This window comes from Chionomys nivalis, chromosome 10 (assembly GCF_950005125.1).
Source record: "Chionomys nivalis chromosome 10, mChiNiv1.1, whole genome shotgun sequence".
Classification (NCBI taxonomy): domain Eukaryota; kingdom Metazoa; phylum Chordata; class Mammalia; order Rodentia; family Cricetidae; genus Chionomys; species Chionomys nivalis.
In genome coordinates this window covers 83,148,456-83,175,539 of record NC_080095.1, presented here as the reverse complement: position 1 = coordinate 83,175,539, position 27,084 = coordinate 83,148,456, and the positions used below count along the sequence as shown (strand labels likewise).

Below are 27,084 nucleotides of genomic sequence, written 5' to 3'. Positions count from 1 at the left end.
CGAGCTCTTCTAACATGATTGCTTGTGATAGCTTTCCAGTTCACTGAGTAATATTTCATTTTCATTTGACTCTGTGAATTTTTTAATAACTTAGTAATTTTATTATTTAATGCTCCCCTTTGATTAAAATTTGATACTTATTCTTCAATATGTATTTGTTTTATGTTTCTTAAAAATTTGTTTGTATTTGGATAACTATGATTTTATTTAATTTATACAATATTAGACTTTTATAATGATAGAAAAACACCAGTATTTTTATTTTGTGATTCAAAACAGTGTCATAGAATCAGACAGCTATTTGGAATCATTGTTTTGTATTTTTCATAGGTTTTAGAATGGGAGTCATACAGTATATTCTTTTACATGCTTGGTTTTATTAATTCAGTATTATTGAAATTAATCTATGTTGTATGTCTTGGAAGTTTGTTCCTTGTTTGTTTTTTTAGTTTTATAGAAATGACATTTGCCCATTCATCCTTTGCTGTTTGTTATGTTAGGCTGTGTAAGGAAAGCTTATGAATGTTGAGTTCACAGCTTTGCATCTCTCTCCCTTTCTGTTTCTGTGAGGTGGGTGTGGATGGCACAGGTTGTCAGGTATAAGGAGGACATCTGTTTTCTGACATGCTTCTGTCTCTTTCAGTATCTGGTCCATAGTGTAGAATTCTGGTTCCTTCAGGTCCATGTTGGCAGCTTTGGAGCTGTCCTGGAACTAGCTCTTGTAGACCAGACTGGCCTTAAACTCGCAGAGATCTGCCTGCCTCTGCCTCCCAAGTGCTGGGATTAAAGGCGTGTACCACCACTGCCCAGCTGTCTTTTTGATAGTGAACATTTTAGTGCGTTTTTGGAAGATTCTTGTTGTAGGTATAATCTTCCTTTTTACAGTGACTGTTGTAACTAACTTTTCAACTGATAATAGTGAAGGTTTTTTTTTTTTTACAGTTTTAAAGAACTTACTTATGCTCATCAAGGTGGGATAATTCTTAATATATTCTAATTCAAACCTTCTGTCATATATGTACATGTATTGTGTTTTCTCCCACTGTATGGCTTTCCTCATTTCTCATTATATGTAACTTATATAAACCATAACATTCATGTACTTTAAATATATAGTTTTAGTGAGTTTATTTAGTTTCTTTGTTTTTTGGGGGGGTTGTGGGTTTATTTGTTTAGTTTTTTGATTTTAGTCTTTTTGAGATAGGGTTTCTCTGTGTAGCCCTAACTGTGTTGGAACTCACTCTACAGAACAGGCTGGCCTCAAACAAAGAGACTTACCTGACTCTGCCTTCTGCTTGGATTAAAGGTGTATCACCTCAAACGAAGAGACTCACCTGCCTCTGCCTTCTGCTTGGATTAAAGGTGTATCCCACCACTGCCCTGGCTGAATTTATGTAGTTTTACAACCTAGTTTTATAATATTGCTCAAACTACAAGAAGTCCACTTATGCCTGTTTACAGACAATTACAAGTCTCAGATTTTCCTTTTCCTAAAAGTTTTTCATAAGTAAAATAAAGGGACAGATAATATTGTGCATCTAGTTACTCCCACAATGTGATGTGTCATTTTGTTTCATAGGACTTTAGGATTAAGCCTATTTCTTTTTGAATAGCTATAGTCTGTGGATTATTAATTGTGTGTGGTGATAGGTTGATGGACATGATTGTGGTTATTTGTCTAATAGTGTTACCTACCCCACCCCCACCCCAACATTGTCTTTTTATAAGTAAACTTTTCAGCTTTGACAAAGTCCAGATTTTCCATATTTTCTTTTTCTTATGAGAAAAGAACATTTTCTGTATCCCAAAGTTAAAAAGACTTCAATTTTTTCAGATGTTTTATAATTTTATCTTTGCATTTTCTTAAGTTACATAATTTTATCTTGCTGTCTTCAGTTTTTGTGAAGTACAGAATTCACCTTTTTTTTTTTTAATGAAGAGACTTAGGTCTTTGTAGTCGGTAACTGCTTGTTTATTTCCTGGATACTCAGACCGAAATAGTCACACAAAAACTATATTAAGTATATCACTGTTTGGCTAGAAACTTAGTCTTTCTAGCTGTTACATCTTAAATTAACCCATTTCTGTTAATCTGTGTCTCACCACTAGGCTGTGGCTTACCAGTGCCAGCACGTTACTCCTCTGGCAGCTACGTGGCACCTCTCTGACTCCGGCTACTCTCTATATATCTCTGTTCATATTTCCCGCTTGGTTGTGCTCTGTTAAGTCATTGACTGAAACAGCTTTATTCATTATCCAATAAAAGCAACACATCTACAGAAAGACATCCCACATCAGGTCTTCAGATACCTTTTTATTGGAAAAAGTTGTTTTTCTTTTCCTGATTCACTTCTCAGTTTCTTGATATTTTGTCATCTGGAGAATTTTTTTTGTTTTGTTTTGTTTTTGTTTTTGTTTTTCGAGACAGGGTTTCTCTGTGGTTTTGGAGCCTGTCCTGGAACTAGCTCTTGTAGACCAGGCTGGTCTCGAACTCACAGAGATCCGCCTGCCTCTGCCTCCCAAGTGCTGGGATTAAAGGTGTGCACCACCACCGCCTGGCCATCTAGAGAATATTTAATTTTTTTGTCAGTTTTTCTGCTAATTGTTTGAACACTGACTACTGATTCTTGCCTAAAGCCTCCCTCCCTGCCTGCCCCAATTCTGTCCTGGATGCGATAGCTGGAGCTGTAACCGTGCTCTGGCTTAGTAGGGGCCTACACAGACAGTGTGTGTATAGAGAAGTGCTGGCATTGCTTCATCTACCCAACAGTCTTTCTCCCTGTTTTATTATCTGTATTGTTCTTTTGCTAGTGTTTTGTAATTACAGGATACTGTCACCTCTAGGCTTTTTGTCTGTGTTGACTAGCTGCCAGTCAAGATGGTAGTGCCAGGAATTACTTTGGATGTCTTTGCAAAATACCTATTTATCCTTAACAAAATATTAAGATAGTTGTGATCCTATAGTCAAATACAAGGGAACTAGGGAATAGAGAAGTTGAGAGAAAGGTTGGGGCAACAAAGAATACATGACAAAACAAAGATTTGAGAACTTGCGGTTTTAAATTTGGTGCCTTTTACAAACTGTAACATTTCTCTGCAAATAACCATTGGTTTGGACTATTAAAAATTACTTAAGTTTTTCTTTAATTGGAAAATAAGTTTAAAAAAGGAAAAGAGAATGGCCAATGAATATTATTTTTTTTATTTTACTAAAGATTCTTTTTCTTTTGCAAAGCTTTTAAGTACATACATTTATAAAGGAGATATTTTTCAGCATATTCTAACTTCTGGCTTACTTGTTCTTATTTCCAGTCAGAGCAAAATATTGAAAGGTCAGGAAGTGCAGCATTGTTTTCTTCTCAGTGCGTTGCACAGCACCAGAACATCGTGGATGGTTCTTATAAAAGGCAAATAAAATCATTATCTTTTAAGAAGGCAGGAGAGTCCATCTGTTTCTGTCCTCTCATCTTTTAAATGAGTGAGATAGAAGCCTGAAATTTGCTAATTAGGGCTTAGCCAGAGTTCATGGTCAAAATATGTGGTATTTGTCTATGATAAGACAGGATGATGGGAAAAGGATGTAAATGTTCAATATTTGTAGGGTATGATCTTCACTTGAATCACAGCTAGAAAAATTATTTCTATTTCCAAATATTCTAATGTTGTAATCCAAGGTGTGTCTAGAGTGGTCCACCATCCCATTTCAATATGTCCGTGCCCACTGTTTCTGACTTTCATTCCCAGTGTGGCTTCTGGTTTCCAATGTGTATGTTTTATTCTTCGATCTCATTTGCTACCCAGACTGCTTTGTTGTGATTATACATCCCAGAAGCATTCATATTTCCAGCAAAAATGACCCCACTGGCATTTTACTGATTTGTAAGTAAATAATTCCTTAGTACTAGCTTTGTCCTTCCAGCTTCCTGGCTGTCACCTTCTCACTCAAATGATTCACCCTTTGATTCTCCCTTTTCTGATTCTCCGTTTCCTCTTAGAAGTTGTAGGTAGTTGATGTATTAGTCTTGGGGTTCTCTAAGGAACAGAACTGATCAAATGAACTAATATAAATGGCATTTATTAGAGCGGCTCACAGGCTGTTGTCTGAGTACTCTTAACAGTTGCTCAAGGCCAAAGACGTGGTAGTTGTTGAGTCTAGAAGACTGGATGTCTCAGGAGTCCTAATGACTGCTGGTCCTAGAGGGCTGCTAGTTTCCAGTCTGTGTTAGAATCCTGAGAAGTAGGTTCTAACACCAGCGAATGGGCATCTTAGGAACAAGACAGAGTGAGGGCAAGCAAGCAGAAAGCAAAGGCTTCCATCTTACATGTCCTTTTATGTGGGCCACCACCAAGAGGTATGTCCTGTATTTAGATTGAATCTTCTGATCTCAGATGATCTGGTTTTAGGGTGGGCTTTAACCTCAAATAATCCAACCAAGAAAAACCCTAACCAGTATACCTAGAATCTTGGATGTTTATTAATTTCATGTGTGGTCAAGTTGCCAACCAAGATTAGCCATCACAGTTGACATCTATTTTCTTTCAATATTTCAAATCTCTCTGTGTTGATTATGTTCTTGAATTAGTCAATTTCCTATTAATGCAAGATAATAACCGATACAGGTTCCTAAGACATTTATTTTAGCTGTTGGTCTAGGGATTCAAGGCCAACCTTGTCAGGTCTGCTTGTTTAGGTCTGTGATGAAGGTGACATATCACAGCAAGAGTACCTGTCACAGTGAGGGCTCACATCTCTAGCCATTAGGCAGAGAGGGGGAAAGGATGAGAAGGAAGTGGGAGAGAAGGGGAGAGTCAATACAGAGACTGGCTACAGCCATGCCTTCAATGACCTAAGGACACGAAAGTGTCCTTATGGGTTCTCAGCAGTTCCCCTGTCCACCCCTGGGGACCAAACCTTTGTATGTGAACCTATAGAGACCACTTTCTAAGCCACATTTTCATTGCTCTTCTGTAGCTCAATCTGTTTGCTTTTCCCTTTTTCTTATATTTACTGTTTATTTGTCAAAACTAATTGATTCTTTAAATCTCTTCAAACAACGTAGATTATAGTATTTAGAAAATCAATTATTTTCTTTTACTAAACCAGAAACTTAAAAATCACTGACTATAGGAAGTTAAAGTCTGTTGTCAGCCTTCTACCTGACTCCTGGCCTCTGTGTTCTTTGATGTCGCACCTTTTCACCCTCTCGTGAGGAAGATGCTATGCATGCCTGGTTATTTATAATTCAAAAGACTACTGCCTAGTACCCCTACCCTGGGACTCTCCAGAAGTGAATATTCTTTGAGGGCTGGTAGTCAAAGACGGGTAAGAGCTTGTTTGGCAGGTCACCCTAAGAAAGGCACAGTTCAGTTCCTGAGCCCTCCTGAGGTGGAGCCAACAAGGCCCGAGTAAAGAATTCTGGCCCCCACTGAGTGTCCTATGTAATAAATAAAAAAGGCTGTATATGTAGGAAGTTAAGGCCTACAAGGCCAAAGGAGCTAACTTTGAGTCTGCCTGTAGCTGTCTGTGTGTAGCCAATAAGGAGCTACCAAGCAGTATTTTCTGAGTGCTTAGCAACAACTGAATACTCATTAAGGTTATCTGTGGCAAGACTCTGCATTTCAGGAACTTTTTATTTTCATCATTTCATGTACTATAGTTCCGGTCATAGAGTCAGTCTGTTATTGCTTTTCTTAGTGTTTTGCTGCTGTAAAAAATACCATGGCCAGGAAAGCATTTAATTGGAGCTGGCTTGCAGTTTTAGAGATTTAGTCCATTATCATCATGTGGGAAGCATGCAGGCAGACATGATGCTGGAGAAGGAGCTGAGAGTTCCACATCTGGATCAGCAGGCAGCAATAAGAGAGGAATACTGAGTCTAGCATGAACATTTGAAACCCTATATCCCACCCAAGTGACACGCTTCTTCCAACAAGGCCACATCTAATGTCACCCCTGATCATTGAAATTGAAGAGCCTATGGGTGCCATTCTTACTCAAACCGCCACACTGCTTTCTAAGTCTTCACTGAGGGCTCTTGTGGTCTTTTCCTTGTAAGCTCTATTGCTTTTTAAAATGTATCTACCACCATCTGAATAAATACTTTTCTTTTAGAGTCTGGCCAACACTTCTAATCAAATTCTTCCCCGGTAAAATGTCAGCTGATAGACTGTGCCAGTCATCTGAATAACTGATAGAATAAATAAACAGATTGTATCTGGTCCAGGCTAGGTCAAAGAATTTTGGACTTAGAGCCTATTGACTGCATTTTCTTCAAAAAGATCTTCAGCTAACCTTGGGAATCTTTTTCTATTATCTGTCTTCATCATTTTTAAGTTTTATGAAATTGAGACACAGGAACAAGCTGACTTTCTCAGGGTTGCTCAATAGTTCTGATGGGTATCTTATTTATTTCAATAATTAACAATAGGATGATGAGAAAAATTCCTTGAAAGTAGGTATGATGTCTTATACCCGTAATCCTAGCACTCAGGAGGCTGAGGCAGGATGATTTCTGTGAATCCAAGGCTGGTCTAAGACACAGACTGAGATCCTGTCTCAAAATTCCAAAGGTGTGGGAGAAATGCCTTAGGAATAGAAATAATTACTATTCTTAGACTTCTTAGAGGTCTGGTGATATGAGCAAGCGATGGGGGAGCCAGTACTTTTTATTAGTTCTGTATTCTGTTAGTCCAAGAAATATGTTCCTTCAAACTCTTTAAGCAATCTCATGAGGAGTGTAATAACAAACCAAATTGTAGCAACTTTCTTGTTCTTTCACTTATTCAGATGGTAATTCAGCATCTATCCATATAGTTCATGAGTTGTGTTAAGAGTATCTGGACCTAGATAGAAGTGGGAGGACCTTGGTCTTCCTGTAGGGCAGGGAATTTGGACTGCTCTTCAGTACCGAGGGGGAGGGGGAATGGACTGGGGGGAGGAGAAGAGGAGTGGGGATAGGGGGAGGGGAGCGGGGGGAGGGGGCAATATGTGGGAGGAGGGGGAGGGAAATGGGAAACGGGGAGCAGTTGGAAATTTTAATTAAAAAAGAATAAAAAAATGAAAAAAAAAGAGTATAGTAGTGAGCAAAACAAATACAGAACCTTGCCCTGGTATTCTTAAATATGAATTATTAAATACAGTTTGATGAGTGATGGAGTGATTTGCCCAGAGTCACATAGCTCATCTAATGCAGAACTATGATTCCATCTCAAGGCCCACATTCTATCTGCCATAACATGTTCCCACTAGATCCAGGTAAAGGCAACTGATTTTATTATGGGTGTTCTGCTAGCATGCACATGTAATCCCAGCTACTTGAGAGGTGGAGGAAGGATTGACTGAATTCAAGAGCTGAGGTTAGCTCTGACAACACAAGGATATTTGTGCCTCTACCTGTCACCCCCCCCCGTATATGTATAATTTATCCATTAAGTTGGTATTGTTACTTCTGCATTATGCAGTCAAGGAAACTGTCTTAAAGAGGTCGTGTAATTTGCCTTTAGTTTTGGATTTTAATGTCAGAGTCTAATTTATTATGTTTTCCTTACTCTAGAGTCTGTGAAATAGGATTTAGGAAAGCTAATGATAGAATCAACAAAGTATAAAATTAGTTATTTGATAAGGTTAATAAATTTTATTGATAGACACCCCAAGAGCTATTGAGGGTCTGATAGCACATCGAACAAATCTAGGATGTTAAAAAACATTAAGTTTAACTTTTCAGCAATAGATTTAAAAATTTAGGTAAAGTCATCAAATTTTAGGAAGACAGCCTACAAAAATAAAGCTGGGAAGATTGGGTTTAAGTAGTTGTCCTTCTGTTACTAAGTTTGAATTTATCATAAACCTTCCCTCTGTGAAAACTACAAGAACAGATAGCTTCACAGTCCAGACTTCCAAAATCTAAAGAATAAATAAGCCGACATTATATAAACCCTATGCAAGAACTGAGTAAGGGGAGTATGACCACTTTGCTCATGAAGCAGGATAATGCTGATGGCAAAGTAAGGACATTACAAGGAAGAAAAGCTACTGGCTGCATCTCTCTTCCTCATAGCTGTAAAACGCTGTGCCCCACAGTGCTAGCATGTGAGCAGGGAGATCACAAACCGACCGCTGACTCTAAGATGTCTTTCCTTCTGATGTGCAGTGTGATTTTTTTTAATTTTATTTAATTAAATTCTTTTTCATTTCACATACCAAGCACAGTACCCCCTTCCTCCCTTCCTCCCACTCCCCACTGCAATCCCCCCCACCCTCCATCCACTCCTCAGGGTGAGGCCTCCTATGGGGGGGGGTCCTACAAAGTCTGTCATATCAAGTTGAGGCAGGACCAAGCCCCTCCCCCCTGTATCAAGGCTGAGCAAAGTATCCCTCCACAGGGAATGGGCTGCAAAAACCAGTTCATACACTCCGGGGATAAATCCTGGTCCCACTGCCAGTGGACCCCTGGCAGTGGCCCCACAGACTTCCCAAGCCACAGAACTGTCACCTCCGTTTAGAGGGCCTAGTTTGATCCTATGCAGGTTCCCCAGCTATCAGTCCAGTGAGCTTCTGCTAGCTCTGGTCAGCTGTCTCTGTGGGTTTCCTCATCATGATCTTGACCCCTTTGCTCATATAATCCCTCCTCCTTCTCTTTATCTGGAGTTGGCCCAGTGCTTAGTTGTGGATCTCTGCATCTGCTTCAGTTAATAGATGAAGGTTCTATGATGACAGTTAGGGTACTCATCAGTCTGATTATAGGGGAAGGCCAGTTCAGGCAACCTGTCCACTATTGCTAGAAGTCTTAGCTGGGGTCTTGTGGATTCCTAGCGGTTTCCCTAGCACCAGATTTCCCCCCTATCAAGATACCTCTTTCCTTGCTCTCCTTCTCTGTCAGTCCCCCAACTCAACTATCCTGTTCCCTCATGTTCTCCTCCCCACTCCCTTCTACCCCTTCTCCCCCCATGCTTGTAATTTACTCAGATCTTCTCTATTTCCCCTTCCTTGCATGTCTCTTAGGCTCCCCCTTATTTCCTGACTTCTCTGGAGCCATGGACTGTAAGCTGGTTATTTTTTGCTTTATGTCTAATATCCAATTATTAGTGAGTACATACAGTGTTTGTCTTGCTGGGTCTGGGATACTTCACTCAAAATGGATTTTTCTAGTTCCATTCAACAGTGGATGGCTGTAATCAGTATAAATGTATGGAAGGTTTTTTTATTTTATTTTATTTTTTTCGGTTTTTCAAGGTAGTGTTTCTCAGTGTAGCCTTTGCTGTCCTGGAACTCATAGACCAGGCTGGCCTTGAACTCACAGAGATCCTCCTGCCCCTGCCTCCCGAGTGCTGAGATTAAAGGCATGAACCACCATTGCCCAGCATATATGGAACCTTTAACAAATAGGTTACATTTTTGAAAAACAGGATGCCCAAAGTGCTAACCATAGAGAATACATTCAGATTAAGAATGTCTTTTCATTTAATGAAAGACTTCTTCACTAAGAATTTATTGTCCTTAAAAGATTTCAATAAGAGTGAGAACATTTTACAACAGAAACAATTATCAGAGTGATTGCATGTAAATTATACCAACAGTTTGTACAAATATGCAAATGACAATAAAACAACCAATTAGAACAATGGGCAATTAGGAATATATGTTTTATATGCACACCATAAAAGCCCAAATGCCTGCCAACTTCCCTAGCTATTATAAGAAAGACAATGACAATAATAGTGCTTACTGAAAGCAGTAATACGGTAGAGGCACGGCTGTCACGGTTGTGGGTGAGCTAATGGAGCAACGGCAGTGTCTGCAGTGTCTTTGTGAAGTCTTCCTTATCTCTTAACACAGAACTTGCAAGTGCCTTATGACTCCACTCTGCTTTCACACAGCAGAGGCACCTCTGCCTATTTATTCACTAAATGCTGGGTGTCTGAAGGTTTATCCCAGCATTAATTATAATGCCTGGAATTGAAACGACTCAAGTGTGTGTCCAGAATAGAATGGACAGACATTATTAAACAGCAATAAACGTAAATCAACTTCTGCTACATGAAACAACACAAAAGCATTCCACACATAAGACACTGAGCAAGGGAAGGCAGATACAAAATCATGTGTACTGTATAACTTCATTGACATCAAGGTGAAAAACAGAATTAATCTTATGACAAAAGTTATGGTAGTGATAATATATGGAGGGATTCAGTTTGGGTAACCATAGATGGTTCAGAAGTGCTAACAGTATTGGAGTTATGACCTAGCTTCATGTGAGTGTGAGATGTGATGTGTGTATACACATGTATTGAGAGTGTACCTGTGTATGGATGCACTAGTGTGTAGTGATGTGTGTGATGTAGATGCCCGAAGGCTGATGTCAGGAAATTATTCTTCATGGTCTTGCACCTTACTCATTCAGGCTGGATTTCTCAATCAAACTCAGAACTTACTGCTGTATGTAGTCTTGCTGGCTCTATGCTTGCTCTGGGGATCACCCGTTTCCTTCCTGGGAAACTGGAATTACAGGTGGACCGCCATGCTCACTTAAATATCTAGGGATCCATACTTCAGCCATTACATAAGGCAATTTATACTTGAAATGTTGTGTCATATCTTCTTGATTAATTTGAAATAATACTCATTTGTTTCTTCTTGTTCCATCTAAAAAATCTCAAATCCATTTCCTGTTATTTTTAAGGCTTCTAATGATTTACCTCTGCTTCTACAGCCCCTCCCCCATATATGTGTGAACTCAGGAATGAAAATTCTTCATTAAAATTACTTTATTTATCATTCATCATGACTCAGTATCTGTTGACAGAGGTTTCTGTCCCACCCAGTTTGGCAGCCATGCAGTCCCAAAGAAATACACAGAGGCTTACGTTAAATATAAACTGGTTGACCTATTAGCTCAGGCTTCTTATTAATTGATTCTTATATTTTACATTAACTCATAATTCTTGTCTGTGTTAGCCACGTGGCTTGGTACCTTTTATCAGTGAGACATTCTCATCTTGCATCCTCTGCATCTGAATGACAAGTGCAAACAGAACCTTTTCTCTTTCCAGAATTCTCCTATTCTGGTAGCCCCACCTATACTTCCTGCCTGGCTACTGGCCAAATGATGTTTTATTAAACCAATACAAGTGACAAATCTTTACAGGGTGCAAGACCATTGTCCCACAGCAAGTATCTACAAGTTAAATAGTTTCATTAGCTTTTATTCCAAACTAAGTTAACAAATAATACTAAAAATTACTTCTGAAATCTATTGGCATTACTATAAATTAATACACATAGATGCATGCACGCATGTACACACATGAGGAGAGGAGTAGATGAAGAGATTAAACATAGTAAGTCTTAAGAAATAGGAAATCTGTAGGTGTGAGTCTGTTAGTTCGTTCCCAGCTGCCCATCCCTGAAATAATCACACAGTAATATATTATTTGCAATGCTGTTTGACCAATAGCTTAAGGGTCTTTCTGTCTAACTCTTATATCCGAAACTAACCCATCTTCATTAATCTCTGTCTCACCACGTGACTGTGGCTTACAAGGTAAAGTTCCATCCAGCATCTGTCTCTGGTGGGCCACATGGCTTCTCCCTGACTCTACTAGAGCCTTTCATCCTGGCTTTACTCTGCTAAGCCATTGACCAAAAGCAGCTTCTTTATTAACCAATGGCAATAAAACATAATCACAGCATATATTACTCCCACATCACCTCCCCTTTTCTGTTTGAATAAAAAGGAAGGTTTTAAATTTAACATAGTAAAATTGCATATAATAAAACAGTTATCAATCAAGAATTATAGTTACAATATTTATATCTGCTTTATCTTTTATTATAACTAAGGAAAACTGTAACTCTAACTGAAGCAGGAAATGGTTTTGAGATTTATTATTTTCATATGAAGAAAAGCAAATGAATATTATTTCAAATTATATGTTCTATCAAAAAGTTATGGCACAACCATACATATATATAAATAAAACTTGTCCCAAATTGCGTTTGCTTCTGCCTTTGTTAACCTGTAAATACATTAGTAACTGCTAAACTGCCAGTTAAAGTTTTTGGCCTTTTTCTTAAGATTTATATTGGTTTTTCTTATTTCTTATTTGTATCTGTTTTCACCCCCATTTTATCTGTGTTTCAGAATCCAGCTCAGGTTGGAACAGCCCTTCAGGTTTTCCATAATCTTGGAACTTTGAAGGATACTGTTACCAATGTTGTGGATGGTTATTGTGCTTCTTTGGAAGATAGTATCAACAATGCATTGGATGTCAAAGTTTTGACTCAGCCTTCCCAATCAGCTGCGAGAGGTATGGGGATGGTTTATATTTAGCCCCTTTATTTATAACCAAGAAGTTCTTTGAATAGTATGTTGAGCATTCATGTTTCAAAGCAATCTAATGACTCATTTTTTAATAGAAAAATATGAGAGAAGAAATTACATTTCAGGACTTATTTATAAGTTTTGTGTATAATCAGTGAATTGAACTGGTCAGTTGGTATATTCAGAACCACTGGATAAAGATGTCTAAGCTGTGGCATCATTTAGTTGGAAGGAAACAGATACGAGAGAGAGAGAGAGAGAGAGAGAGAGAGAGAGAGAGAGAGAGCGAGAGAGAGAGAGAGAGAGCAGATTGATTGTATTTTTCTTCCTAAAGTTCTTATCCTGACATATACTTTTTTTATTGGGAAGGAAAACATTTTTAAGGTATACCCTTGCTACTTTAACTTTCTGGACTTTTCCTTGTAAGTTCATACTGAAAAACAGTAATGGTTGAAGCAGTCAACATGAATAAAACCCGTGGGAGCAGGGAGGTGATGGCACGATGTAAAGAACGGTACTGAATTGTAGACTGAGGCGCTGACCCCTCTCTGCTGGGAAAGGCGGATGACCACCCGTTGTATGTGTTTCGTTCTTCCTGCACATCCGTCTGCTCTTCCATTTCTCACCGCCATGTGTTCTTCTCTTGCTAGTCTAGAAGAAAAGAGAGATAAACTTGCCTTTAAATTCCTCTCCTCTTCGGTTTTGCTCCGCTCTGGCAGCTAGTCAGTTTTCCCTTCCTCCATGTTTTTCATCACACAGTTGTCCTGTTGTATCATCTTTAACTTAAAATCAAATATCTCTTGGCTCCCTTTCGTTGACTATGCTGTTTTGCCAGTCTACAGAAAAATTTTCCACATTATTATCTGTGCTCACTGTATCATTTCCCCCCGTATTTATTGAAGGCACTCGAAATCATAGAGTAGTCCTGAAATTAAACAAAAAGACCATGTATATTAATGATACTTCTAGTGCATAAGTAATACAAAAGAATTTCATTTTGGCTTGGCCGTAGTGGCACACACCTCAGCCGTATCTCCAGAATGAGTTCCAGGACAACTAGAGCTCCGCACAGAAGCCCTGTCTCAAAAACAACAACAACAACAACAACAAGAGAACAAAAGCAAAATTTCATTTTTATACATAACCTTAAGTTAAAGTGAGTTCATAGCTCCTGAACCAATTACACTAAAAAAAATAAAATAAAAGAATCTTAAGTCTCTACTAGATTTTTAAAGGTTTGCTTCAGCCTCTGAATAGGTTCATATTCATAAGATCACCAAAGGAATTTGTTGAAAAAAATAATCACCAAAGGAACATTTCCTCTCAAATTTTGCTAGTAATTATTTTCAGAAAGTTTGATATAATGTTTAAATTTCCAGGAGCTGTTTAATCTCATTCCCTATTGTGTTGTCAAGAACAGGAAAAAAATGAAAGCAATTTTTCGCATACTGTCAATCTTAATGTAAGCCTCTATTATAGAAAGAATAAAGGGTTTTTAAACTGCCTTTTTACAATCCATCGGGAAGTGGATATCATGATATAATGTAGAAATGGTAAGCACGAGTTCCTCATCTTTTTAAGGAATAAGTATTATCTTTATTTTTAATATGAAATGGTTTTTATGTTAATTTTCTTATATGTATTGAGGTTATGTATAGTTATTTTAAATACTCATTAAAGTAGTTGAGTATGGTGGAGCATAACAACATAAATTTTTGTACATAGTTTAAGGCAAAGATTTTTATATATTAATTGTAAATTTTCTATAGATTTAATATCAAATAATGTATTTTTAAAATGTTACTTTGAATATATAAAGAACACAAGAAAACATAGTCTGACAGGTGTAAGATGGTATCTCAGAGTTGTTTTGATCTGCATTTCTCTGATGGCTAAGGATGTTGAACAATTCCTTAAACGTCTTTTGGCCATTTGTGATTCTTCTGTTGAGAATATTTTGTTTAGCTCTGTACCCCATATTTTAATTGGATTGTTTTGTATTTTGATGTCTAGTTTCTTCAGTTCTCTGTATATTTTGGAAATCAGCTCTCTGTCAGATGTGGGGTTGGTGAAGATATTTTTCCATTCTGTAGGCTGTCGTTCTGTCTTATTTACCATGTCCTTTGCCTTGCAGAAACTTTTTAGTTTCAGGAGGTTCCATTTATTGATTGTTGCTCTCGTCTGTGCTACTGTAGTTATATTTAGGAAGTGGTCTTTTGTGCTCATTAGTTCAAGGGTACTTCCCACTTTTTCTTCTATCAGGTTCAATGAAAGTGGATAAATGTTGAGGACCTTGGTTCATCTGAACTTGACTTTTATGGTTCTATTTGCAGTCTTCTACATGTTGACATCCAGTTTTGCTAGCACCATTTGTTAAAGATGTTTTCCTTTTTCCATTGTACCATTTTGGTTACTTTGTCAAGAATCAGGTGTTTATAGGTTTGTGGATTAATGTCAAGGTCTTTGATTGAAATCCAGTGGTCCACATGTTTGTTTTTATAACAATACCAAGCTGTTTTTATTACTATAGCTCTGTAGTAGAACTTGAAGTCAGGGATGGTGATGCCTCTGGATGTTTTTTTATTGTTGAGGATTATTTTAGCTATTCTGAGGTGTTTTTTTTTTTTTCTGTATGAAGTTGAGTATTGTTCTTTCAAGGTTTGTGAAGAATTTTGGGATTTTGATGGGGATTGCATTGAATCTGTAGATTGCTTTTGGTAAGATTGCCATTTTTTATTATGTTGATCCTACCTATCCAAGAGCAAGAAGATATCTTTTCTGCTATCTTCTTTAATTTCTTTCTTTCCAGACTTAACGTTCTTGTCATGCAGGTTTTTCACTTGTTTGATTAGAGATACCCCAAGATATTTTATATTTGTGGCTATTGTAAGGGGTGATATTTCTCTGATACCTTTCTTAGCCCATTTACCATTTGTATATAGGAGGGCTGCTGAATTTTTTTTTTTTTTGAGAAAGGTACATTTGTTATGATGTTTAAGACCCAAGAACGTGACAGTTTATGACAAGTATTTGCATGTACACTAAAAGCTTAAAATCATGGGATGATAATTCTAAATTTATGAGGCTTTTTGCTCTGGAGAAAGAGTAAAGGAGCCAAGACTAGAAAAGAAGAAATGGAATATTATTTTATTTTCTGTTATGTTTCCTAAACTTGTGGCTAGTATTCACATAATTATTCCATGTGCACTATTTTTATGCATCTGTTTGTGTATGTATGTGGTCACACACATGCTGCAGTCTGTGTGTATGTCAGAGTACAACTTAGAGGAGTAGATTGACTCTGTCCCTCTACCATGTGGTACTGGAGATCAATCAGGTCATCAGGCTGATGGCCAGAACATTAACCCACTGAGCCATTTTGTCAGTCCCCAGATGCTTTTTCATATGTTGAAGTATAGATCTGATTTTTATATTTTCTTCATTATATTTTAAATGATTTGATTCTTATCTCTGGTCTTTTTAATATGAATTTTCCATTCTGCATTTCTGTATTCATCTCTTCCTTCTATGGATTTCATCATACAATTGATTTTTCAAAAATGTTATATAGACACTGTTTTTGGAGTTCTCACATGGTTGATAGTATTTTTTGCCCTGTGTTTAAATACTTTGAACAGATATAAATTTTCATTTATACTTTCTTTCCCTTAGAATTTTGTAACTTTTTGCAGTTCAATGTGTAATGTTTGTCTTTCTTACCGAACTAAGAAAATAATTGTAGAAATTTAGGAGATAAATGTGAGCTAAAGAAATAATGTCACTGTATCACCTCAGAATGACTTCGTGCTCAATGTCAGCCTGCCCTGCCTCACTGACACTGATAGCATCCTTTAATATCTAAGGATTTAAAAACAGATAGGAACTGGGCGGTGGTGGCGCATGCCTTTAAACCCAGCACTTGGGAGGCAGAGGCAGGCGGATCTCTGTGAGTTCGAGACCAGCCTGGTCTACAAGAGCTAGTTCCAGGACAGGCACAGGCTCCAAAACCACAGAGAAACCCTGTCTCGAAAAACCAAAAAATAAAAATAAAATAAAATAAAAACAGATAGGAAGGACTCAGTTTTTGCCCTAAGTCACTTGTCTTCACATGAGAATATCACGTGATTGGTAGGGAAAGAAGCAGAATATGTTGTGTTTGTTTCTTTCCCAGATTAGAGATACATAGGTAATTTGTTCTTTTGTGTGTGTAAGTGCATTGTATGAGTGTGTGTGTGGAGGGGGTGTAATACTCCAGTGCATGTGTGTGTAAGGGCGCAGAAGGTTATCTCTTCACCCTACTGAACCTGAAGTTCACTGTTTCAGTTATACTTCCTGGCCAGCGAGACCCTGAGGTTTTCTTGTCTTTCCGCCCCAGCGCTAGCTATCAGCACGTGCTGCCATGCCTGGCTTCCACGTCGGTTCTGGGGCCCTGAATCAGGTGCTCATGCTGGTTTTGTGCATGTTACCCTCTGTGCTATCTCAGTTGCCTGGTAATCAGTTTTCTGTAAATATCCTGATGACTTTTCCTTATTTTTACTTTAATAACTTTCAGACTACCTTGCAGATACTGTTTACCCATCATTTTTTGTTCATTTGATTTCAGTTCTAATTATTTTTGAGCTCCACCTGCTCTTTTTAGAATTTTATGCATGTTTGGTAAGTCAGATGTTTGTTTTCCATGTTAAATATTTTTCTGTAGTTATTTGAATATTGTCATATTTTATTTAATTTTGTATGATTTCTTCTTGCCTGTTCCTTAGGTTTCACTGTGTTTCTACCTTTGTTCTTTAGGATTTTGGGTTTGTTTTTAGTGTCATCTCTATTTCTGGTGGGAGAGGATGTTTTCTATAGTTGTTCTTAGACAGACACAGTATGTGAGCAAAGCAGCTGAAGGAGAAAGGACGTATTCTAGGTCAGTTTCGGGCATTCGGTTCTGTCTGTTGTTCCTGAACCATGGTGAGGTTGAAAACACCATAGTGGGAAGCCCATGGGGTGTGGCAGAGCTGCTTACCATCTAGCAGTATGGAGACAAGGAGAGGAAGGTGTAGCCACACCCCAGACCTTGCTTTATACAATTAGGCCTTACCTTCCTATAATTTCTGCCTCATCCCCATAGCTTATTAAAAGTTAACTCAGACAATGGAGTGATCTTCATAACCCAATAATTTCCTTAAAACACTGCTTCACTGGGGGACCAAGCCTTTGGAGGAGACAGTTCAGATTCAACTACAGAACTGAGCGATCTTTCTTGTTTCTTTGGAAGTACATTTATTAGCCATGTTTGTCATTGTTTTACTCTCCTCTACCTTCAGCATCTGTGTTCTGATTATCTTGGAAGTATATGTTTCCAATTGGGGGCCATTCAAGAACTTCGTGTCATCCTAGGAGAGCTGGGGGTTTTTGTTTGTTTGTTTGTTTGTTTTGTTTTGTTTTTGTTTTCTTTTTTGTGAAGTTTAGTATTCTCAGCTTCCCCCAACCCTTTCTCTCAAGAACTTTACTCCCAGTAGCTCCCCACACTTAAGAATCAGTTCTTACATAAGTATCACTTTATTGTGGTTTGTTTTTGACTTCTTTATCATGCTGCAATGTTGGACAGTGTGCCTCTTTCTTCACCCATCTATGCCTGTAGATCTTGGCTCTAACAAAAAGTCAGTAGACAGTTTATACAGTTTCTTATTATTGATTTGCTTTCAGGAGACTTTTAGCATTGAGTCTATTTCACCTTAATTTTTTAAAATCAAAGAAGATAACTAATAAATGAAAGTTACAGTTAACTCATATTTACCATTAAGCCTAAACCCACTCCATTTTCTCTCTTGCACAAACCAGTGTTTTGTTTTAGCTGTTTCACTCACTACATTATATTTGATTCTTTCATCTGTAAATAGAATTAAATGCAGTTACAAACAGTGTAGATCAGGCAGGTGAGTTAGATTAGTGGGTAAAGTGTGTGTCTTACAAGCCTGATGATCTGATTAGAATCTCTGGAAAGTCTGTGAAGGTGGAAGGACAGTGCCAGCCACAGAGACTTCCTTTCACTTCTACACATGCACACCATGGCATGCATGTATCTTTTTTCCATGCACATCATACACAGTAACAACTTTTCAAAAATTAAATAATTCTTTGAAAATAATATGAGAAAATGCCTCTCTTAGTTTTCTCACTAGGTTTTTTGTTGTTGTTGTTGTTGTTTGTTTTGGTTTTTGACTTGACATACCTAGAATCACCTGGTAAGAATTTCCTCCATCAGATTAGCTTATGGAGGTGTCTGGTTCATTTTCTTGCTTAGTCGGTGAATGATGTAGAAGAGTCCAGCTCACTGTGGGCCATAGTGGTCAGGGATGCATAATAAAGCAGGTTGAGCAAGCCATGGGGAGCAAGCCAGTAAGCAGCACTCCTCCATGGTCTTCCCTTCTGTTGTTTCCTTGAGTCCCTGCCTTAGCTTCCCTCTGGGATGGGCTGTACCCTGTAAGCTATAATAAACCATTTCTTCTCCAAGTTGCTTTTGGTCATGGTTTTATCCCATCAATAGAGAGGCAGACTAGAACAGTCAGCCAGAATAAATGCTTGGAAATTCACTTTACTCTGCTTCTCTAGACTTTGCTAAAGTTCTCGGATTCTTGATATCTTCCCCATGAACTCAATAAAAAGCATCACTACTCTGCAGCCTAACTATTCTCATAGAAAGCCTAGTTCTCAAGTTCTGTATCACCAAGGAGATGTGAACTATGTAACTCCATATGAACTTCCTAAGTCAAAATTCAGGCAAGAGTTCACCATTCAATCATTTACCTGCTATGTTAGAGTTTTGTCACTTGACTAATGTCTGAAAAAAGAGAAAAAAAAAAAACAGTTTTACAAGCCCTTATTTGACTCATATTTTCAGAGGTTTCGTTCCATGCTCAGATGGTTCATTGCTGTGCACCTTAGGTGAGGCTGTGGACATTATGGTAGAGCAAAACACCTCACCTCCTGGCTGCCAGGAAGTAGGGAGGAATGACAGCAAGGAGCCAGAGCAAAAGTAATCCATTCAAAAACATGCTCCCAGTGACCCATTTCCTCTGGCTCCCCATTGTATGCTCATAGTTTTTAGACCATTCATGGACAAGATTATTGATTAGGTTAGATCTCTTATGAGCTAATCATCTCTAGAAGCACCCTTATAGGTATGTTCAGAGATGTGCTTTAGTAATCTCTACCTCTTTTCCAGTTAAGTTGACAGTGGAGACTAATCCTCAAACCTACCTGTCAGCTCATTCTGGGGATCCTTAAGTTTGAGGACCATTGTCCTGCCTAGAGCATTCTGTCTTTTCATCATCTCTCCATTATCTCTAAAATTTCCAGTTCCTTTGTATCTTCCATTCAGTCACCTCTTCCAGCATCCCTTATGTATTTTCTATAGTCATTGGAAATACTCTGAATTGGAACCAAATCCTAACAGTCATTAAAAGAGGAAGCACGCCTCTTTGGTGTGCACTGTCAAGATTCACTAAGCAGGGAATCTCTTATCTGTTTCACAGTTGTTCTTAAAATTGATTTTAAAGCAGTTTCCCACTAATGGCTCATTTGTCAGTTATCTGGTCTCGTCTTCCTTTTAATTTATCAATGGCATTTGGTTTGAGTGCTTCATAATCAAGTTGAAGGGTTTATCTGATTTCTTATTTTTTTTAAGTAAGTTTTTTCCTACTTTTTGTTTGTTCTTAATCTTGCTGGCTTTCAAAAGAAGAGAATATCATCAACTAGAAATCATCCATAAGTATTTTTTATTTCAGGAACTCGTAATTTTTTTTATTACTTTAATAAACCCAAATTCATGACACAGTTTATTGTTTGTCTTGAGTCTGTTAAATCTAATCAATGAAAGTACCCATTTATTTCAAATATTCTTTCACTCCCTTTATGCTGGTATTCTCTTTAGTCAGTTGGTTATTTCGATCATGGTTATATCTGCAGTACAATGTATTTAGCTTGTGACCATAAAAACCCTTAGTCACCGTTTGTTGGTTATCTTTTTATTTCTTTAACAATGTATCGTGAGAAAAATAATTGAAAAGAAGGAGGAAATATTACTTTTGTCTCCGTAAGAGAACTGCAGGTTTAGAAGAGGCATAGAGTTCAGGAGAGCCTCCTTACTGCATGGGCTTTCCTTTAATGGGCCCCGCTGAAAGACTAGTCATTTGCTAAGGGAGGCTATAGGTATTATTCTGATTGGTAGACTTGGGTTACACACTACTTTTTTATTGTGCATGCCCTTTCCTGGGTGTATCTGATTTTAATCACGTGTATGTCTAATGATGAATATGTATAAATGGGAGATTTTCACTAAAAAATCACTCAGAGGAGACACTTTGCCTTATTGTGCATGTGTTAGAACAAGTGTAGGCCGGACTAACCCATTGCTCCTAGTTTCCAGATATTCAGGATATTATTGACCACAGAAAGGGAGCCACTAGGGAGATGATAGGAAGAAGCCACCTATTTCATGGTTTGTAGCAGGATGTAAATGCAGCTCAGTGAAGGTGGGGTCACAGGTCGGATACTAAACTTCCCCTGTACTTGCTACCTCAGCTATACAGAAACGAGAATGTGTGGTAGAGAAGGTTATTCACCTCATGGCAGCCAGGAAGCAGGGAGCCAGGGATAAAATATGTGCTGCAAAGGCATGTCCCATAGTGATGTACTTTTAATTGGGCCTACTTTGTTAGGTTTCCACTGATTCCCAATAGTGCTATCAACTGGGGGCTTAAACTTTCAGGACGTGACCCTTTGAAGGACAGTTAAATTATAGCATCCCATCTCTGGCTCCAAAAGGTCACACCCATCCAGCATAGCAAAGTATAGTCTTATTCGTGTGTTCTCATAGTCGTAACAGTTTATTGTTGCTTTCAAGTCCAATTCCACCGTCTCTACTGAGACTCAAAACAAACTCGTGCTTGTGAATGTCAGTAAACTTAAAAAAAAAAAAAAAGAAAGAAAAAAAAAGGTTAAAGTTTCCAGGATATCCTCGTTAGAATAAAGCCAGAAATGGGATCACTATTTTAGCTGCTGTGTTATTTACAAAAGGAGAGGTGAGACTAACCTAAGTCTGAAGTCCAGCAGGGCAGACACTAAGCACTGTTGCTCCACAACCAGCAGCTGAAGTACATATTACTAGATATGAGCTCCAGAGGAGTCTGCTCAGTCCCACCGTTGGTCTTGCAACTGCAACCTTCATGGCCTCTCTCTGTCATGTAGTGGCTCGGTTTGTTGTTTGCAGCGTTCCTCTGCAGATGTTCCATGTTCCTGGAATCCCTAGCTTCTTAAGGTCTCCATTAGTTTTGTCTCCACTCTCATAGCTTCAGCAGCAAGTTCTTGGGAACTGTCCACAAGCATTTTGACCTGGCCATATACTGACCTTCCGGGTATTCTTGTGAAGTCTAAGTGGAAGTCTTTACAACTCATGCGTTGTACATGCTGTATACAAAGTCAGCACTAAATGATCAATGCCAGAGTCTGCTTCCTACTCAGACAGTAACCAGGAACATGGCTGCCATGGACTCTTGAGGTCTTTGGAGGACCTGCTCAATGCCACCTTTTTTATTTTTTCATTTTTTTGTCTCTGTGTAAACAAGTATCCGTTTTCACAAAGCAGAGTCATATGGGCTTTGTCTGGCCAATTCTATTTATTTATTTATTATTTATTATGTATACAACATTCTGTCTGTGTGTATGCCTGCAGGCCAGAAGAGGGCACCAGACCCCATTACAGATGGTTGTGAGCCACCATGTGGTTGCTGGGAATTGAACTCAGGACCTTTGGAAGAGCAGGCAATGCTCTTAACCTCTGAGCCATCTCTCCAGCCCTGGCCAATTCTTGAGATACCTTCAACGCATCTTTCCTGTTTTTCTGGAACAAACTGGTTGCCTTCTGTTTGGTAGTTCTAGTGTTTTCAGCAAACTTACCTTTCGTTGCCTCAAGTTTAAATGTGTGATTTGTCTTCTGCCAAGACTCATTAAGTTTTATTATGATTTTTCAGCCTAATTTTTGTCCCTATTTTCACATTAAATCAGGCACAACATAGCTAGCAATAGTCTTCCTACAGTCTGAATACTTGGCATTTCTAAGATAATTGTTCTTCTGTCTCTAAGTTCAGCATTTCCTCAATGCCTTAAATCATGGACAAATTTCTTGATAGTCTGTAACACAAATAGCCTCTAGTTCAGTTCCTAGGAAAATACCCATTTCTTTCTTTGACCCTGTGAGCCCTGCCTTGACTGTGAATTCTTACCAGGATGTTGGTGTTCCAAACTCCCACTGAATCACTTCAAAAGCATACTCTAACCTTTTGGTATTAATGGTTTGATTTTTAATTTTTTATTACATTTTATTTATTTCATTTGTGTGTAGGTGCATGCGTGCCATAGCGTATGTATAGAGGTTAGAAACAGCTTATTGGAGTTGATTCTCTTCTCCCTATATGTGAGGCCTGGGGATTAAGCTCAGTCTGTCATGCTTGACAGGAAGCTCCTTTACCTGCTGAGTCATTTTCCAGCCCTTTTACCCTTTTAAAATAATTGTTTCTCGTTACTTATTCTTGACTTATTTTTTTAAATCAGTTTTAAAGTTTATTATTACCAGTATCCTTTTGGATGGCCTGATCTTTCCCAACTTGTTTAGAGAAGAGCTGTATCAAGTTAGAGTCTCAGGACTGAAGGAAATGGAATGAAAGGAGGAGAGTACTACTCCTAAGTATGGAGAGAGAGAGAAAGCAGACAGGAGGAAGAGTCCAGGCTCAACATGGCTGGCAGACTGAACCAGACCATGAGAGGAGAAAAGGGGAGGGAGGGCAAGAGAGGAGATGCTGAGAGGTGGTTCTGGCCAACAGGACAAGAGACCAGTCTAGTTTTAATGCCCAAGTTACATAGGGATCAGGCTGCAGGAAGGGAAACTGAAACCCAGCTCCTGGGAGGAGAGGTTTAGGTTAGGGCTTGGTGAGAAGTGCTGGGAGAGCCGAAGGTACTGCGTGATGCTGGGAGAACTAGCCTGTTGACCGTGTCCTGCCTGAGTCCCGCAATCGTTAAGTCCCAAAGAACTCACACAGAGGTCTATATTAATCATAAACTGATTGGCCCATTAGCTCAGGTTTCTTATTAACTCTTATAATTTATATTAACCCATTATTCTTATTTATGTTAGCCACATGGCTCAGTACCTTTTTCAGTGAGGCAATCACATCTTCCTTCTTCTGTGCCTGGGCAGGATTGCAGAGCAATGGGCTTCCTTCTTCTCAGAATTCTCCTGTTCTCATTGACCCGCCTCTGCTTCCTGTCTAGTTGTCCCGTCCTATACTTTCTGCCTGCCTACTGGCCAATCAGAATTTATTTAAAATATAATTGACAGAATACAGACTATTCTTCCACACCACTGGCCAGCATCCACTTTGGTATAATAGTTACCTTAGCTATTTGTCCGGGTTTCTGAGACCTAACAAGGACCATGTGATTTGGGATCAGATCTTGAAGTGAGAGAGCAGTTAGAAACATTATGAGAACACTAAGAAAGTTAGCTTACAGCAAAAAAAAAAAAAAAAAAGGAGAGAGAGTTATCCTGGACTGCCTGGCAGGAGTGTGTGGCCTGATACCGGCAGACTTCCAGGGTCTTTTAGTGTGACCAACAGCTTTAAGTGGCAGACCTGTGATTTAATAGCCGTCCCTACCAGTCAAGTTCATAGTTTTTTATTGTTGTTACTTTGATAAATACCTATTTTCTCTGAACATTTTGCATAATATGTAACTGGTTTTGCATTGTATTTTATATTCTAATAATGAATCCTGGTTTTTATCAGTGAGTTCTAAGTTGGTTGATTGGTTTTGGGAAGGGTGGTTGTAGAAATAAAAACTTGAATGCTTAAAATTTTTAGATACTAGATATGCTTATAATATAAACATGATAATATACTCACTTAAGGTCACAGAACCCATTCCATTATTATGGGTCATTTTCACTCTGTGCTGGTAGATCGGTTTGTGAATTACCTTTAAGTCCATTGCATTGTTCGCCGTTACTCTGTTTTTTTTTTTTTTTTTTTTCCGTTTCAGGTTTATTTTCAGTGTTTCACACAGATTTGTAACGTTCGTGATATGGACACCAATGGTTTTTCAGATACAAAGTGCTGGACTTCCCTGGCAAATTTTTTTTTTCAGACAAAATAACCAAACAAAACACTATTTCAGGAGATGGTGTTATCACATTCCACCCAAATTACAAAGCTGGCAGTGGTTAAAATCAGAGACACTATCACCCACGACACTATCACCCTGAGCCTTCACACAGTACCCAGAAATTGCAGAAAACCAAATTACAAAATTCACTTTGGAAAAGGGAGTTCTTTTTCTAATTTTGGCCTTAAGATCGTTTTTAATTGCTTAAAAAAATCTGGTGAGTGTTGTTACTCTGTTTATAATGAGAACATTGGTTGCTGCTTTTGAAGATATACCTGAACTAGATGCAGGCCTGTTACATCCAAACTGCACACACAGAAAACCTGTTGCTGTGATAATTTCCTTGAAGTTCTTTGTGCTCATAGCATATATCCTACTAAAGTTAGTCTTCTGTGATTTTAAATTATTTGAATTAACTCTTTTCCCCATTGTTTTTGTTGGTAATTTGATACACAGATAATTTCATTGATTCTATATTTACTTGAATTCAATTTGGGGTCATGTCTTTGTCATTCTTGTAAATTTAATTTTGAATATGTGAAATATTTCACTTTGTTTGATAACTCTTCACCCTCTTTCTTTTTTTAAGGAAACTGTTCTCATTAATTTTTGTGATTGTGATTGTGTGATATTTACTTTTCTTACTAAAAGATTTTTTTTATATTGTGCGTAAGAAGCTATTGTGAGAGAGGATACCTTTTGGTTTTTGTCTTCTCTGCACTTCTGCTGTATTTGGGAGCTTTTATTTTCCCCATCTCTCTGTTACTCTTAACCAGGAGGTCCTGGGCGAGCTACCATGCCAACTCCAGGAAACACAGCAGCTTTTCGTGCTTCTCTCTGGACCAATATGGAAAAACTTATGGATCATATCTGTGCTGCTTGTGGACAGGTAAATATCTCAAGAGATGGAAAGAGCTTTCTAATTCCTGGTACTTCTGTGTCTTTTATCGTCCCTAGTGCTCCAGCACCTCTGCTGGCGACCGTAGTGTGTGTGCACAGACTCCTTGTCCACTTGTCCCTTATGACAGCAGTAATGCTGTTTTTGAGAGATTTCTGAAATATACCGCACTTTTTCCAATTCCTAAGAGTTACATTGGTTTCACTTGGAAATAGCCAGTTAAATTTATGTTGCCTCTCTCTCTCTCTTCCCGCCTTTAGGTACAGCATCTACAAAAAGTATTAACCAAGAAGAGAGATCCTGTTTCTCAGATTTGTTTCATTGAAGAAATAGTTAAGGTATGTCTAAATAAGGATATTTTGTATATCACTCATGCAGAAAGTGGGAAGATGCTGGAAAGTATTATCTGGGTCACTGCCTTGCAAGGTAACTGTATATCAAAGATGATGTATTTATTGACAACTATAAATTTCCTTACAAGATAAATGTTAGCTGGGGTGTGGTATAATCTCTGAAGTGTACTACACACTTTCCACTTCTGTCATGGGAGTGGTGGCTTGTAACACTTCCAAAATTTCCACTAGAAACCCACCTGAAAGGAATTTAAACAGTAGTCATGCTAATATACTCACCTAAGGCCACAGAACCCATTCCATTATTAGTTTGCCCCCTAATTCTCTTCGCTGTGTTCTCCTTTCATGTCGTGAAATCTTTCTTTTCTCCTTCTAACCTGCTAGCTTCGTGGGCCATGAGGACTCCTTCCAAGGCAGCAACTCTCTGATTCTACATCTTAGTCATTAATTTTGAAATGTTTTTATAATTGTTAATAGAATAAGGAATTATAGTTTTATTTATTATTAAAGCCTAACCCTGGATGTGCTAAAGAAAAAAAATTAGTAGTTTTTTCTTGCCAATTTTATGAGACTTTTAATTCATCTGTATTCTTTTACCAGGCAAAAATAAGCAGTAGAGTTTCACTTTAAAACTTTTAGTTTTTGCCAGATAGCGGTGGTGCGCTTGGGAATCAGAAGCAGGTGGATCTCTGTGAATCAGGGCCGTCCTAACCTACAGAGACAGTTCCTTGACAGCCAGGACTGCCTGCACACAGAGAAACCCTGTCTGGAAAAAACAAAATAAAACAAGGAAATAAATAAAATTTTAGTTTTAATGGGTTACTTGCTAAGATCCTTGATTGTGAGTGTTAGAAAGGACAGTGTGTATAACATCCATAGTCTAATAGTAAGAATGTTCTTTTTTTAAAAAAAATATTTATTTATTTGTTTGTTATGTATACAATACTGTCTGTGTGTATGCCTGCATGTCAGAAGAGGGCACCAGACCCCATTACAGATGGTTGTGAGCCACCATGTGGTTGCTGGGAATTGAACTCAGGACCTTTGGAAGAGCAAGCAATGCTCTTAACCTCTGAGCCATCTCTCCAGCCCCAGTAAGAATGTTCTTAAGAGGTAGTTTCAGTTATCCTTTATTGCTTGGGAGGTTGTTTAGTAGATCCATCAAGAATACATGAGTATGAAGCAACACATTGAGTTGAATATAAAATGATCGTGGACCATTTATATCTAATGTAATGAATAAAGCTTATGGATATTTTAGTAGAATTGTGGAGCCATTTTAAAGTTCTTGTTTATCAGAAGTGGC

The 27,084-nt window shown here is 38.2% G+C and overlaps 1 protein-coding gene across 1 annotated transcript in view; it reads left to right on the top strand.

The window, feature by feature from the left end:
• Cog5 (component of oligomeric golgi complex 5) overlaps positions 1-27,084 on the top strand; it is a 224,784-nt gene that overhangs the window by 107,901 nt on the left and 89,799 nt on the right. The window contains exons 8-10 of the mRNA XM_057783089.1: positions 12,144-12,309; positions 25,304-25,416; positions 25,686-25,763. Of these exons, the coding sequence (XP_057639072.1) occupies positions 12,144-12,309; positions 25,304-25,416; positions 25,686-25,763 (357 nt within the window). The remainder of the gene's footprint in view (positions 1-12,143; positions 12,310-25,303; positions 25,417-25,685; positions 25,764-27,084) is intronic.